The 14,953-nt window shown below is 44.0% G+C and overlaps 1 protein-coding gene across 3 annotated transcripts in view; it reads right to left on the bottom strand.

Moving 5' to 3' along the window:
- The window catches only part of acvr2aa (activin A receptor type 2Aa), a gene marked incomplete at both ends in the record, with an annotated part of 80,440 nt that extends 77,982 nt beyond the window's left edge, over nt 1-2,458 (bottom strand). For all 3 annotated transcript variants that reach the window (XM_083638545.1, XM_083638546.1, XM_083638547.1), the window contains one exon: nt 2,404-2,458. In XM_083638545.1, the coding sequence (XP_083494671.1) occupies nt 2,404-2,458 (55 nt within the window). The remainder of the gene's footprint in view (nt 1-2,403) is intronic.
- Between the last annotated feature and the right edge of the window lie 12,495 nt (nt 2,459-14,953).

The following is a 14,953-nucleotide window of genomic DNA, read 5'->3' as shown; positions in this document are numbered from 1 at the left end:
GCCTCAGTGCACTTGTTACTGCACAGATACTGTAACTGTGCTGAAAACTGAGCTTGTGTGCAACCTCTGTTCTCTCTCTCTCTGTGTGTGTGTGTGTGTGTGTGTGTGTGTGTGTGTGTGTGTGTGTGTGTGTGTGTGTGTGTGTGTGTGTGTAAGCTGGATTCCCATTGTAAAAAACTATGAGAGGGATGATGAGTGACGTCATCCATTGAAATAATACTATGTTGATTGTTGTTGCTTACAGCTTTCAAAAACTGTGATTTAACAAGTCCCACAAGGTACCCTGAATCAAACATTTGTAGTTTGATATAGCTCCTGTGCTTCCTTATCTATGTTTAGGCCCCTTTTCTTAGCAAGGACCCTAATTTAGTCCCCATTTGATGAGAGTTTGTTGCTTGGACCCAAATCTGAGAATGCGTTTATTGTTAGATATGATTTTGCCCAGAATTCCATGGACTATCTGTATTGTAGGTAGAGAGATAACAAAGAAACTATGATCTACATTCTCTAATTGTGTTAACTTCTTGTAAATTAAATAATGCTGGAATTTAATAATTCACTAATTTGCTGCGGACCCCTGGTGGTCCCCGGACGCCACGTTGAGAGAACCACTCAGAACAATGAAGAAATGAAGGGAGGAGGCCTTGGCCACAACGGCCAGGTCTCCTATTATTCAGCTAGCCATTAGGTAAGACAGCCTGTGCCAAAGTGATCCAGTAACACACACACGTCAACTGTCAGAATGTGACTGCCAGGAACACAAGCAGCCGTCAATAACAGACGATAACACTGAAGAGATGGGAGTGTTGTTATTCACTTGCAAGCAGAATGGCAAGCATGGCATCTGCACACCACCACAGCCTTTGCAGAGGACGGGCTGATCAAACACCTTCTAACTTTCATGCTACAACTGCCACTTAGCAGCACCACGTTTGTGACAGTGACGGCTCTGCACATACCATACTGGCAGGCAGTCAATCTTCAGGCGGTGCAGATGAGCAACAGTACTGCCTGAGGCAGGGGTGGGGATTTGCCAACAGGGTCAAAAATCCATGTGGTGACCAGAGTCCACTGTAAGGGGATCGTTTGTGCCAAATGTGCCTGTCGACACGGTGCCTCCAAGAGCTCCCCGCGTAGCACGAGGGTCAGGGTTCAAGGGTCAGGGTTCAAGCCGCACTGGCGTGAGGAATGTGACAACCTCCATCCAGGTCAAAGTCCATGCCAGATATGGCACGGCACATTTTCAGTTCAGTTCAGTTCTTTATTGCCGAGGGGAAATTTGATTTGCAGTAGAAGGCAAAACACAGTTACAGCAAACAACCAACAGATGTATCTGTTCATTAAAAAGTACCAAACCGTTGGAATGGTAATGTAGCTATAATAAAGTGCTGCTGAGCAGTGCAGTCATGGTTTAGTGCTAATTAAGCACATTTATAGCATGTGTGCCTGGGGGACCTGTATCTTCGCTCAGAAGGAAGAAAAACAAATTCCTCCAAAAGTGGGTGGTGAGATCTGGCCAAGATCGACCGTGCCGTCCACAAAACGCGTCTGTCCGACCGGCCGTCATAGATAGAAAGCTTGATCACTGAGAGCCCATCTGTGGACTGTTTCATGATCCACTTTTATAAGACTAATTATAAATAATTTGGGAGTTGAGTCTTTTTTTTAAACTAGGCCTCTGTAATTAGTCATAGTTATTTCTCACAGGTGAAGCTGATGTGTTGTCTTTTGAATTTCTGTTGCACTGCTTGTTTGCGCTTTGATCTTTACACCCATGGACTTGAGTCAGCCTTGATTTACACATTCCATTATAGCATTTTAAATTTGTTTTATTTGTATATTATATATTTTATTTATTTTTCTCTTACATCAAGGCATTATGAAGAATTTGAGTGTGGGACCTGTTTGATTAAATATGCAGGAGTTCTGACATTGCATGCAAAGCACACAATGCATTAATCATTGCACTCTATGCATTATACAACTGCCTGCTCGCCACTGCTGCACGCACACAGTGACCGTTTTCTGCACAGAGGCCCATAATTCACAGGATAAGCGGGCCCTGGACTTGGCTGGACAGGCTCAGCTACAGTACATTGTACAGTTATATAGTGAGCATGTTTAACTTTTCTCAAAGGTGGGCCTACACATTATAATGGTCGCCCTAGGCTGAGAGGGGAAAGAGCTGCTTCATTTTCAACAACATTGCTTGGATCGCTCCCCGGCGTGCAGTGACAAAGAACCCCGAGGCAACATAAGGATACCATGTCCTTAGCTCTTCTCACATTCATGCATTTGTTTCAGTACACATGCATTTATACTGTATCAGATGCATGTGTCCCTCCCACCATCTAGATATGCGATACCCTGCGAAAAAACGATTTTCAAAATCACAACACTCACCTGAGGAACAGGAGATGAGGAAAACGCTGAATGCCAGTTTGGTCGCTGATCCCATTTTCGATCAAATCACAAAATCCTTTAAATCCCGAAGCGAAGACTACAGAGGATTAGCGTCTCCAGCCTATCAAAGCGTCTCTTTTTTTTTTATAGACGAGTGTGGATCAGTTGAGTGATAGCTGCAACATGGAGCCAGGCGAGGATTTGCCTGAGTGAAAACATCCACTTCAGAGTCCAGCTTGGCATCAACAGTTTGCGTGTCAGAAAAACGACGAACCGCAGTTCAGCCAGGAACACATCAAAACTGTCAAAGGAAAAAGACCCCAGGACCACAGTTCAGGAACAACGGGCCTGGCCAGCTACATGGAGCTTGCAAAGAGGTCGCGCTGACACAATCATCTAACTGGAATTCATGTGCATTGGTGTTTGAGGTCGGCGAAACATCAAAGACAACAGAATAGGCCGACCATCAATAAAGTAGTAGGCAATGCCCATTGGCTGTTATGCAATGTCATGTATTTATTTGACAATAAAAAGGTGAAGAGGGCAGCCCATTTCAAAACAGTCTTGTCCGAAAGGACGTCGACAGCATTCCCGTTGTCATTTTTACCGATTTGCATAGATTACTGTACTCTCAAAAACATTAAAGAAATGTGTAATAATAAGTCGGACCGAACGTTTAGAACCACAGTTCCTGGTAGTAAAAACACACGTCGGCAATTGATCCAAATACTCCTTTTCCCATTTAGACAAATCTTCCACTTTTCCCCCAGTCAGTCACTCACTCATGGTCAAGCCGAAGGAAAGTTGACACCGAGGCGAGCAGCTGAGCTTTCAACTAGCTCCGTTAGGCCCCTGCCTGGCTGCCACAGAGAGAGGGGCTGCTGTGTTCAGAACATGCTGGCGTGGCCAGAACGCTGCAGAATGCTGCTGGCCCAAACAGCGATCTCCCGTCCCGAGTCCTCCACGCCTCGTACCGAGTCCAGACAGTCGTCGTCCCCGAGTGAAACGTTGTCAAGCTGCACCGCTGACGCCAACCACCACGGTTTAGCCCTGCTCAGCGCTAATGTTAGCTCTACGCTCCGACTGGTTCGATTCAGGACTGTATTCCTATTCCTAACTTGACCCAACAGGCGAAAATGGTTCCCGTCCACGACAACAAGGCAACGTTTCAGAAGCGAGTCCTCAACATGGGGGGGTGTATTATTCGGCGAGTATCCTCCTCGGTAAACGTCTGTGGTCGTTCTGTTCACATCCCCTCTCTCTCCTTGTGTGAGTGGACGCAAGATGGCTGCTCGCACAATGGGATTGTTTTTGTTTTTTCAACACACTCATCTGTCACTACTACTCTGCGAAAAAAAAAGTGAGCGACGCAAACATTGGCCAATGGGGTGCGTCAGAGGAGCTCGGCCCGTGCGCCTCCGCCAATCCTGTGAGGTGTCGTCCTGCCTTCACGCGCACGCGTGCACGCGACGCTTTCAGAATGACAGAGAAAGGAACGCCCACTGTCAAAGTAGGTGGATTATGGTTGATATTGTGATACAGAGAGCCTGTGATCATGCATTCCCCTGATAAGGTTATTATTGTTAAAGAAATAAAAAGCAGTGCAGTTTATTTTGACACAGTAAATGAGTGAAGCTATTTTGCCTGAAAGAGAAGATCATGTGTTTCTGAAAATGAAAGTAATCAACACTAGACCCATTCCCTCCAAGACTATATTCATCAAGTAACTTGCAACACTCATATAGGCTTAATATATTCCCATCCACCCCATGTTAGCAGGCCAATAGAAACGAAATCCAGATTATAGTATTATTACTTACATGACATGAGATTGATCAAAATTCAATAAAATCAATTGCAAATCTATTCTGATATTATAGCCTATAATAGGCCTAATACTTCTATAACCCTTGGCACTATGACTAATCTGTAGTAATTGTCCATTCATGATAGATGTACATAACTTGAATGCCAGTTTCCAAGTCCAGCAGCAAATCAAAATGCAATCTCACTACTATAATAAGGTGGTGGGCTGGGGGTTCCGCACGGTGCGGCAGTGCACCATTGCGTGCACCGCCTGTGCATGAGCGCAAAGCACGCAATGCTAGAAATGAGCACACGAAGCGCACAATATTTCTAGTCGGATTAAAATGAGTTTAGCAGCATTTATTTGCATTTCATGTAGTCTACCTGTGGAATTCAGCAAAATTATTTTCCAACTGACAATATTACCTTTGTCACATGTCGTCCCAATAATCCAATATCCAATAATAAACTATGTAATAAAGGCAGAAATGCCACCCCCCCCCCCACCCTCCATGATCATCCCCAACCACCAAACCCCTGCCTCATATGAGCACATGAGCTTAGAACTTGATCTGCAAACAAATGTACTAGTTCCAATATGTGTCTCATGTCATAGCATACTTTCAGCAGCGCTCGCTGACACTTGACCTCATTGCTGTGCATGGTTGCCACCCTGGTAGCTGAGCATGACCCTTGGTGACAGCGGAAAAAGCCTGCTGCTCGTCACCTCAAGCCAATCACACTGGAAATACCAGCGGCACTGAAAGGGAGTGAAACATTGGAATTTCCGCTTATTGACATGCAGGGCCCAAAGGCTCTCCGGTTTCTGTTTGTCTTCGGGAGCAGCAAAATAGTGGGCGGGGCATTCACTAATAGAGGCTTAAGCCGACACGTATCTCGCACCAGAACTAAGACGGAACTTGATGTCTGCCAACCCCCTATACACTCATTAGTCTGCGTACTAAGCACCCCCGTCCAACAACGCTCTACCCCAAACATGTCAACCATTTTGTTGTGGGGGTCTACGGGGTATAGGAATACCGAGGCTGCTTAGCATTCCTCTCCCGGTGAGCTCATTAACTTTTAATCAAAGTTCTAAAAGTGAGAGAGATTATCCCCGATGGATTTCAAAGAGTTTGGTGCGAGTCGTCGGGCAGATGTCAGGAGGGCCGGCGATGCATCTGTCGGAGCGTGTCATCCCTGTCAGGCCCGCGCCCTTGAGCCGCGCCCACCGACAGGGGGGGGGGGGATTGGGGGGGTGGAGGGTTAGGGGGGTCAGGGTCAGTTGTCCCGGGGGGGGGGGGGGGGGGGGGGCAGGAAGGCCCTCTAATTGTCTAATTCAGTTGGATGGAGGAGGGTTAGAGGGTTAGGGTCGTGTGGGATAATCTTGTCCTGTGCCCAGGCAAGATACGTGGTGGCCTGCCTTGAGCGGACGCACATGAATCTTGTCTCAGAGGATAAGACCCCACACAAGACCACCCCTTCCCCCCCACACACACACACACACACACACACACACACACACACACACACACACACACACACACACACACACACGCAAAATATAAAAAATAAATGCACCCAGTACACACATTAAAGGAACAGTTCACCCAAAAATCTAATTTAAGTACAGGACAACTGAAGTCAATGGTGACTGGTTTTCTCTCCAGTTGTGCTGGCAACCTCCCTGTGTGTTATATGGACAAACTTGACCTGTGTTAACTTTCAACTGGCATGAGGGAGAGTAGATGATGACAGAAATGTAATTTGTGTGTGAACTATACCTTTAATTTACTTCAGGTTCCTAATCTTTGGCTAATCTGTGCAACGTCGCGCACATTTCTGTATCATTGTGTTTCTCAGTAATGTTGCGATAAATGCAATTGGTTCCTGATCTTTGTGAGGCTATACTTGCCCTGAGCAGCACTGTTCTCATGGTGTGATGTAGGCAGCTAATCACTTGGCTTAAGTCATTCACATTACATCCTGTCCTCTTAAATCAATGTTGAGCCTTGGCGCATGGTGAAGCCATCCTTCTCACTCACAGCAGCACAAGCGCAGCATTGTCTGAGGGCATTCTTTCTTCATCATTCCGGGAGAGTTAGTGTATTCCGATGTAGTCATGGTCGCTGTGATTGGCTGGCACCTGTCCAGCCAACTGACTGATCACACACCCAAGCTCTGACAGAATATCATGCTTTTTGCCAACGCAGAGCTTATATACATTTGACCTTATGTGATACACGACACGTACATGCATGTAGGCCTATACAGAATGCACAATGGTTGTTATGATAAAGAAAATCTATCCATGCATGCAAAACTGTGCACAGTTTATAGTTGAGGGGTTGCATCGTTATGACAAACAGGTCTTTTGATTTCAAAGAAAGACTCAAAGCTTCACTGTAAAAAGAACATTTTCTAACATTTCATCATCCTCGTGAAGGAAAATGGTATGATTTTCTCCCCCTCTTCAAAATAATTGTCACTATTGGGCACAAGTGGGCAGATGATGGCAAGAGAGAGGTGTGCAGTGCAGTGTGCCAGAGAGCAGCAGGGAGTCGCCGACAGAGGTGACAGAAGATTATTGCTGTGACCTGGGTGGCAATGACACTCCTGCTCCACTAATCTGAACCGTGAGTACAGTACATCTTCCCTGACATTGGCTAGGAATGCGTGTGCACACGTGTCCAGGGTGTTTGATTTTGAGAGAGAGAGACACCGAGTGTGTGTGTGTGTGTGTGTGTGTGTGTGTGTGTGTGTGCGCGTGTGCATGCGTGTGTGCACGTGGAGACTTGTGCATGTGTGTGTGTTATGGCTTGACCGATATGGGTTTTTGAAAGTAGATACAGTTTGTTTCTCACCTTTTCCCCCCAATTGTTCTGTTCGTGGCCAATTTGCCCCCTGTCTAAGCGGGCCGGTCCCGGTTGTTGCTCTACCCCCCCCCCCCCCCTCTCTCTCTACCCCCCCCCCCCCCCCCCCTCTCTCTGCTGATCTGGGGAGGGTGTAGACCAGGGGTGTCAAAGTCAATTTCATCCCGGGTTGCCCTCAAAGGGCCAGTTGTAAATGTAACATGATATAAATGTATCTAGTCTATTGCATTACATAATTGCCTCTGAATAGATTATTATTGTTTTGTATTATTGTTTTTTTCGTAATAACTTAATAATTAATCACTTGCTCTGAAAGCAGAATTATAGGAACAAGAATGGCAAACAGACAATTAGTAGACTACAACTAGTAGAACGCACTAGAATTAGAATTGTATTGAGCAAATTATATTCTTTGCTAGCTCTTGCGGGCCACATAAAATGAGGTGACAGGCCAGATTTGGCTCCCGGGCCTTGAGTTTGAGTTGTGGCGTAGAGACTATCACATGCCTCCTCTGATAAATATGCAGTCGCAAGCCGCTTCTTTTCACCTGACAGCGAGGAGTTTCACCGTGAGGACGTAGTGTGTGTGTGGAGGAACATGTTATTCCCCTGATTTCCCCTCCCCGCTGAGCAGACCAGAGGAGGCGCTAGTGCAGCGACCAGGACACATAGCCTTGACTGGCTTCCCATTCACGAACACTGACTGACACATACCATACCAGCTCCCTACATTCAAGAAAACTGAAGTATCTATCTGGCATCTCTCTGTCGGCCCTCACACACACACACACACACACACACACACACACACACACACACACACACACACACACACACACACACAACCTCATCTAAGTATGAAACATGAAACGACCTGACCTCATGTAGTGTCTCTCACGTTTACACACTGACTCCGAAACCTTTGTCCGTCATTACAGTTTTCGCAACAGCTTCGATTTTCTGCGTTTTTCACATCAGTCAATAGGCTTTTGCGACCTGTTTGACCCATCTGTGACGGATCAACAAAAAAAAACACATAGGAAAAAATTACAGACAGTGTGTGTTAACACTGCTTCACCAGGAAGTCCCATCTTCAAAGACATTTTCATGTAAATTGGCAATCAATGTGAGATACTATTGTTTTCTCTGTATGGAAATGCTCCCCCCCCCCCCCCCCCCCCCCCCACAGATTCTGTATTTTTGTCAGACTGCGATCGATCTGAGGATGCCAAGAAACGTATTTTATTACACCAAACTGTACATTAATCTACTGTATATTTAATGACCACTGCTTTATTGCTGGGCCCTTCCAGCTCTTAACTTATAGCTTGAAAATATAATGTGGCCCAGAGCTGAACAATATTGCATTAGAGTCATTAAAACCCATCTCTAGGAAAACATTTACACTCAGTAATTGCTTTTCTCACCATGCTGTAGGGTGCCCGCTATATTGCTTGAATTAGCCTGCGAGTCAGACTTTTTGTTTTTACTTTTTCTTTAATCGATTGTTGCTAGCAAAATGCTAATCATTGCTATCTGCTAGTTTGTCGCAATAAGCTACATAATGGTATCGTGATCGTTCAGTAACACTTTAGATTGCAGCCCACGACTTACAGGGTAACTACAGGGTAACAAAATCTGAACTTACAGGGTAAGTACAGGGTAACAAAATCTGCACTTACAGGGTAAGTACAGGGTAGCAAAATCTGCACTTACAGGGTAAGTACAGGGTAACAAAATCTGAATGTATGGAATAAGGGGGTAATAAAGGGGACTTCTAAAGAACTTATACCGTACCTATTCCTGTATCTAGCGGGTACCTATTTTGTTGTTACAGGGTACGTATGTATGACCTATGAGAAATTATCTTTTACATTGCATTTAAATCTAGGAGAACTTATACTGTAGTTATGGGGTGCCTACAGGGTAACTACAGGGGCGCGGGCTGTATTCTAAAGCAACATTAATTCCCGCCTAGTTACATGCAATTACAGTGGTACGCGCTCTACCAGGTGAGCCACCGGGACGCCCCAGGGTTTGGAGTCTTTTAAGAGTTCAAAAACAAACAGAAAGCCTCCAGGCTAACTCTGGGGGCAGGCCGGCAAAACTTACGACCAAAAAAAGTGAATGGTCAATGAAACAGACTGAGATTGTAAGTACGAGGGAATTAACGTTGCTTTAGAATACAGCCCTGTACTCACCACTGACCTAAAAATAGAGAGCTATCCCATTGATTTTGCGCTCCCGCTTTGAATTGAAGTGGTGGCCGTCGCCATCTTGATTTTTGTCAGCAGAGTGGGAGGGAATGGGTTGAGACGTTACGCAGTTCATGTGAGATGGGGGGTTTCCCAGAGCCGCAGCTCCGCCTGCTATTGGTCCATGATCGGCAAGCTGTGCAATCACTCGACAGGCGACCTGTCAATCATCCCATTTTCTATCGTCTATTTTACTCCAAACGAGCGAGTTATTTAAGAAATGACCAGTGAAATTAGCTATATAGACCAAAACCGTGTTTAGGCCCAGGCTGTAAAGATGCTTAAAATTGGGGCATTTTAACATGGGGGTGAACGGGAATGAGGGGACTTCTGAGCCCTGCCTCAAGTAGCCATTAGATGAATTACAGCTTTCGGGGTTACTTCGGGGTTACTTCCGTGGGAAAGGGGCAGAGCTTGCCCACTGGTACTTACCCTGTAATTACATGTAAGTAGGAGTGAATTGTCATTGCTTTAGAATACAGCATGCACCCCTGTAGTTACCCTGTTAATACATGGAACTAGGATGGAATTAATGTTGCTTTAGAATACAGCCCGCGCCCCTGTAGGTACCCGATAGTTACAGAATAACTACAGTATAAGTTATCCTAAATTTAAATCAAATTTAAATTATTATATCTCATAGGTCATACAGCATGTACCCTGTAACAACATAATAGGTACCCGGTAGTTACAAGGATAGGTACGGTATAAGTTATTTTTAAGTCCCGCTTTATTAGCCCCTTATTACATAAATTCAGATTTGTTACCCTGTACTTACCCTGTAAGTTCAGATTGTGTTACCCTGTATTTACCCTGTAAGTTGCGGGCTCTATTCTAAAGCGTTACCAATCATTGATTCTCTGAATTCAAAACAAAGATTGGGAGGAGTGATTGATTATTAATCACATATTTTATGTGATGCCTGGAAGAGGCCCTTTCACATGCATGGATTTCAATAGCAATGCATCAGTGAGTTATTAAGCAAAAACCACCTGAATTGGTAAAATTGGTGAGTTTCATTTCAAGCTTTGACACATTGGTTTGACACTTGTTTGCAAGTCCTCCGCACTATTTGAGATCTATTTGCAGAGGAAAAACACGCGGAGCTGTAATTCCTGACATAACTCCGTACATTCGGAGCGTCGGGATCCTCGCCCGCAGTATTATGAAGACAGGTCAAAAAAGAGACATTTCAGCAGCGGGGTTTCATTCTGTGATCGGCCTCGCCTCTGTGATGTGTGATATGTTACGCAACCTTAAAGCGCGACTCCTACAGAGATACATAGTAGCCAAAGACATGCCGTCTGTGACTCCTACAGAGATACATATTAGCCAAAGACATGCCGTCACGTGGTGAGTGATTTTGTTTGCCAGAGGGACCCAGGGGACCTCTTCTCGAGGCAGGCGCTGCTTCAGGGGTTATTACAGGAATAGCATTTAAAATGAAGGCTCTGACTACACATACTGTGTTGCTCAAAATGCACCCTTTACATAACTAGTTCCATGCCATATTATAGCCTTTGTTTCTCACTGTATGTGTTTCCTCTTCTTGAGTGTCAGAGACAGGGGCAGAGTGTGTCTCTGGGAGGGATTTGCCACCCAGAAAAACACGTTATTGTGTTTCTTACCTGAAGTTGTATTGATAGTATCATTATCTTTCTGAAAGTCAGTTTATTTCGCCAGGTGATCAGCATCAATCAAAGAATCAATCAGTCAATCAATCAATCAATCAATCAATCAATCAATCAATCAATCAATTAATCATCTGCATTTAGTCATCTGCAATCTGCATTGTACAAGCGTATTATATGTCACAAAGAAACAAGCGACAGAAAACAATGACAGACTGTCCCATAGGCTTAATGGGAAGGGGGGGGGAGTACATCAAAATGCGGTCAGCGTAAAATATATGAAAATTGGTTACAAATAATAATTTGCAGATTCAGATGACATCCGTCTTTTGTTTTGTTTTACTGGAAATGCATGTTCTTCCACTGTGCTATTGACAACATTTATCTGCAAGTATATTTTGAATGAATGTCATCTGCCTGTTGAAATACATTTTGTTTCTTATAATCTGTATGAATGTCTATATTTCGAAACATATCTTGAAACAAACAGAACTGGGAAATGTTTAAATATGAAATGCTGGCGACGGCTCTCATCAGGCTCTGTTATCTATACTCCTCTGTGGCTCCAATCAAAAAATAAGCTGAAGGCTGATTTCCAAGTGGGGCAGCGGCCAAGGACTGGCAGCACATGGCGGAGAGCCGACCACGCAGTTCCACCAGCATCGCTTCTTCACACCACGCATTCAACTACTGTTGGACATCTCTTTTGACCTTCATTACTGGCTGTACTGATACCGGAAATACCACCACACCACACCGTGTCTTTAGGTTATAGCATAAATGAAAGAAAACCAATGTTCGACTGTTGTTGTGCACTAAAGGTTGTGCGCCAGGTTGTCCGACTGTAGGCTACTCAATCAATTCACAACCGGTCCGGTTCATTTGATACATGAGAAGGTATGTGGTATCCAAGACACGCTCCTATTTTCCTAAACTGGCAGTCCTGCTCGTGCCCAACCTGGGTTTCATTACGAGAAACCCTGTTAAATATAACTACCTATTTCACATAACAGGTGCGGAGGAAGCAAAGGAAACTGGTGACCAATCAGAGTAGGGCAAAGAAAGATGCCTTTTCCATAGCCTGTTGGCAGGCATGCTAACACACCTCTCCCATAAACAGCTCCTGTAAAGGCGCAATCACTGTAATATGATGTTAGCACAAACTTCAGGCATATGACAGAACCTAAAACTGACATCTCCATTTTCATAACACACTCAACTGAACGTTTCTTCTTCGTGCATACAAAACAAAAATGGTGCTACTTAATAGTGGTGATGTAGTCTCCCCATGTCCCCAATAGACCCTTCTCACGGGGGCCATTTTGTGTCGAAAAGGCAGAATAAACACAGGTGCAAGCAAAACACTAATGGGGGTTTCCAAATTCCAATCAAGGAAGTTGGAAACCCTCATTAGTGTTTTGATTGCACCTGTGTTTACCCTGCCTTTTTGACACAAAATGGCCCCTGTGAGAAGGGTCAATTAATGACAGTGCCACTGCATACAAGTGTGGTGGTCCGGGAGAACCTGTCACATGCCGCTGCTGCACGTTGGCAATGAGCCAAAATCGGTTGAAAATGAGTTTTTGCAGGTATTTTGAGATCTCGAGCGATACGGTTACTTTCATCTCTTTGAATAATTATTTTCAGAAAACAAAAGGGAAAGTATTTATTTTTATGGTTTTGGTGGAATGCCACTGTAGAAAATGGAATGTTTAAAAAGCCACACTTTTACTTTTAGACACATAACAGCATTAAAATATACTCATAACCTTTGATCTGAGAGAGCCATCTCGGTCATTCAAAAAGTTATAATATAGTTTCTAATATATATATATATATATATATATATATGGAAATGTCAAAAAGTGAAAATGTCAAATTTCCACCATGTGAGGGGTTTTTGCAGGCCACCACATGCGCTAGGAGGGAATGGTCCGATTCATGTCATTTGAGGAAGCTAAGATAGCGTTCCTCTCTAGCAAGGCCTTGTACATTATAACCATAGGCCGTGATATCACATATAAGATGCATAAGATGGTAATGATAAACCCATAGCCATTGTATCTAGGATTTAGGAGAGAGTGGGGTACAATTATGTGACATTTGTAAGCAGCAGTATACTGTATGCCTTCTCTGGCTGGCTCCTATATACCTGGAGATGGGCTACATGTTCATGGGAAAGAATATTGATTTAGCAGAAGACCAATGTTTTTGGTAATTAAATATGGCCGTAAATCATTCAAGAAGTGGCTTTGGCTCTCTATAAAAGTTGTTAATAGTGTATTGTGATTGGTTGTAACTTAATTGATAGGCCAGCCCAGGTGAACCCAAAACAGAGTGGCAGTATTCAAATGGTAGGCTAAGTAAAAGCTACATTGAGTTGTCAGTCAGTAAAATAAAAGCCGTCATATTCAGGAGAAACTTATTTTGTTGTTTTACATAATACCGAATGATATTTCACGTGCTGAACTGCTCTGTTGTTCACTGAAGGTCATGGTAACCACCTCATCTGACCAAGAGAGTTCACATGCTGAAGGGCAAATCATTATCATGTGCAGTTAGCTTGGAGGTGTTATCCTCTGTCGCACTGATGAAATATGCAAAAGAGCCTTTGATGAGTTTAAAGATTGATTTTGAAAGCGCTCACATGAAAGACTTATGATCTGTGTTTCAAAAGCCTCATAATCCCCACGGTAATCCTGCGCATCATGTAACCTCTGTACGTAGACATCTCCTCTTAAAGGTCACGGAGTTTGAAATTGACTCTTTTAAAGTTTCAGATGAGCTTAGCCCAGAGGTGGGAAGAAGTTACTTTACTTGAGTACGATTTTCAGGTTTTTCTTAACACATTTCACTTTCACTCACTACATTTCAAATGGAAAACATCTTCTTTCTACTCACTACATTTTCAAAATGGACTCGTTACACTTGGGAAATCATCGACTGATTTTTATGTTTAATTTCTTTGATATAATTGTCTGCATCAGACAGCTCCCATCCCGGAAGCAGCAAGGAGGGAAAGGAATAGAGAGAGAAGCAACAAGAGAGAGAATTAACGTTAGTGAATTCAGCTGAGCTGGAATTAATGTTGTTGATGTGAGATGTAGAGTGTTCCTCATCTGGGATTCAGAAGAACGCTCAACGGAGAATTATAAAACCCTTTTTTGACAACTCAATTTATACTTTAATTTAAGACCATCAACTTTTATACTGTGACTTGTGTATACGCTTTGAAACAGTTAGATAGTATTTCCACTTTTACTTCAGTAAGGAATTTGTGTACTTCTACCACCTCTGGCTTAGCTTTTTTTTAACCTTCCATCCATCTATTTTACTCTAAAGTTTAGCGATTTTTAGCCCGTTTATAGTCTAAACGGGCTAGTTATTAAAAAAAAAAATCATACAACTGCCATGAAAGGTGAAATTAGCTATAGACCAAAACCACTTTTTGAATCAGGCACTAAACATGTTTCTTTCTGCTCTAAAGTCGGACATGTTAACATGGGGGTGAATGGGAAATAACTCCCTTTTGCAGCCAGCCTCAAGTGGCGATTTGAGGAACTGCAATTTCTGGTATTTACGCATTGACCTCAATGCAACCAAGCGAGACGTCCCCCTCGGTAAAGACACAAACGGCGTGTATGTGTGTCATCTAAGGTCATCCGAACACCCCCCCCCCCCCCCTCCCTGCAGTGTTGTCTGTTCTTCTGGCCATTTGGGTCTTTATCATCTGTTTATCTTTGCTGTCGGTCGTCAAAACCGGCCCATCGGAGGTTGGCTGCCCCCGGTGGGGTGAGAGAGACACCTTCTCAGCCCATCAGGCAGCACCACTAAACCCTTGTGATGGAGCCAAAGTCTCCCACATACCGTCGGCCTGTGAACCCATCCATCACTGGCCCCTTGTCCTTTCCTCCAGTTGACCTCGCTCCATTCTGGCTTTTCATAAGGACGTCTTATTTACCAGACGTGTGCGTGTGTATTTGCA

The sequence above is a fragment of the Poromitra crassiceps genome (genome assembly GCF_964638095.1).
Source record: "Poromitra crassiceps genome assembly, chromosome: 6".
Lineage (NCBI taxonomy): Eukaryota > Metazoa > Chordata > Actinopteri > Beryciformes > Melamphaidae > Poromitra > Poromitra crassiceps.
The sequence above is the reverse complement of the archived record's forward strand: the minus strand, read 5'-3'. Positions and strand labels throughout refer to the sequence as shown.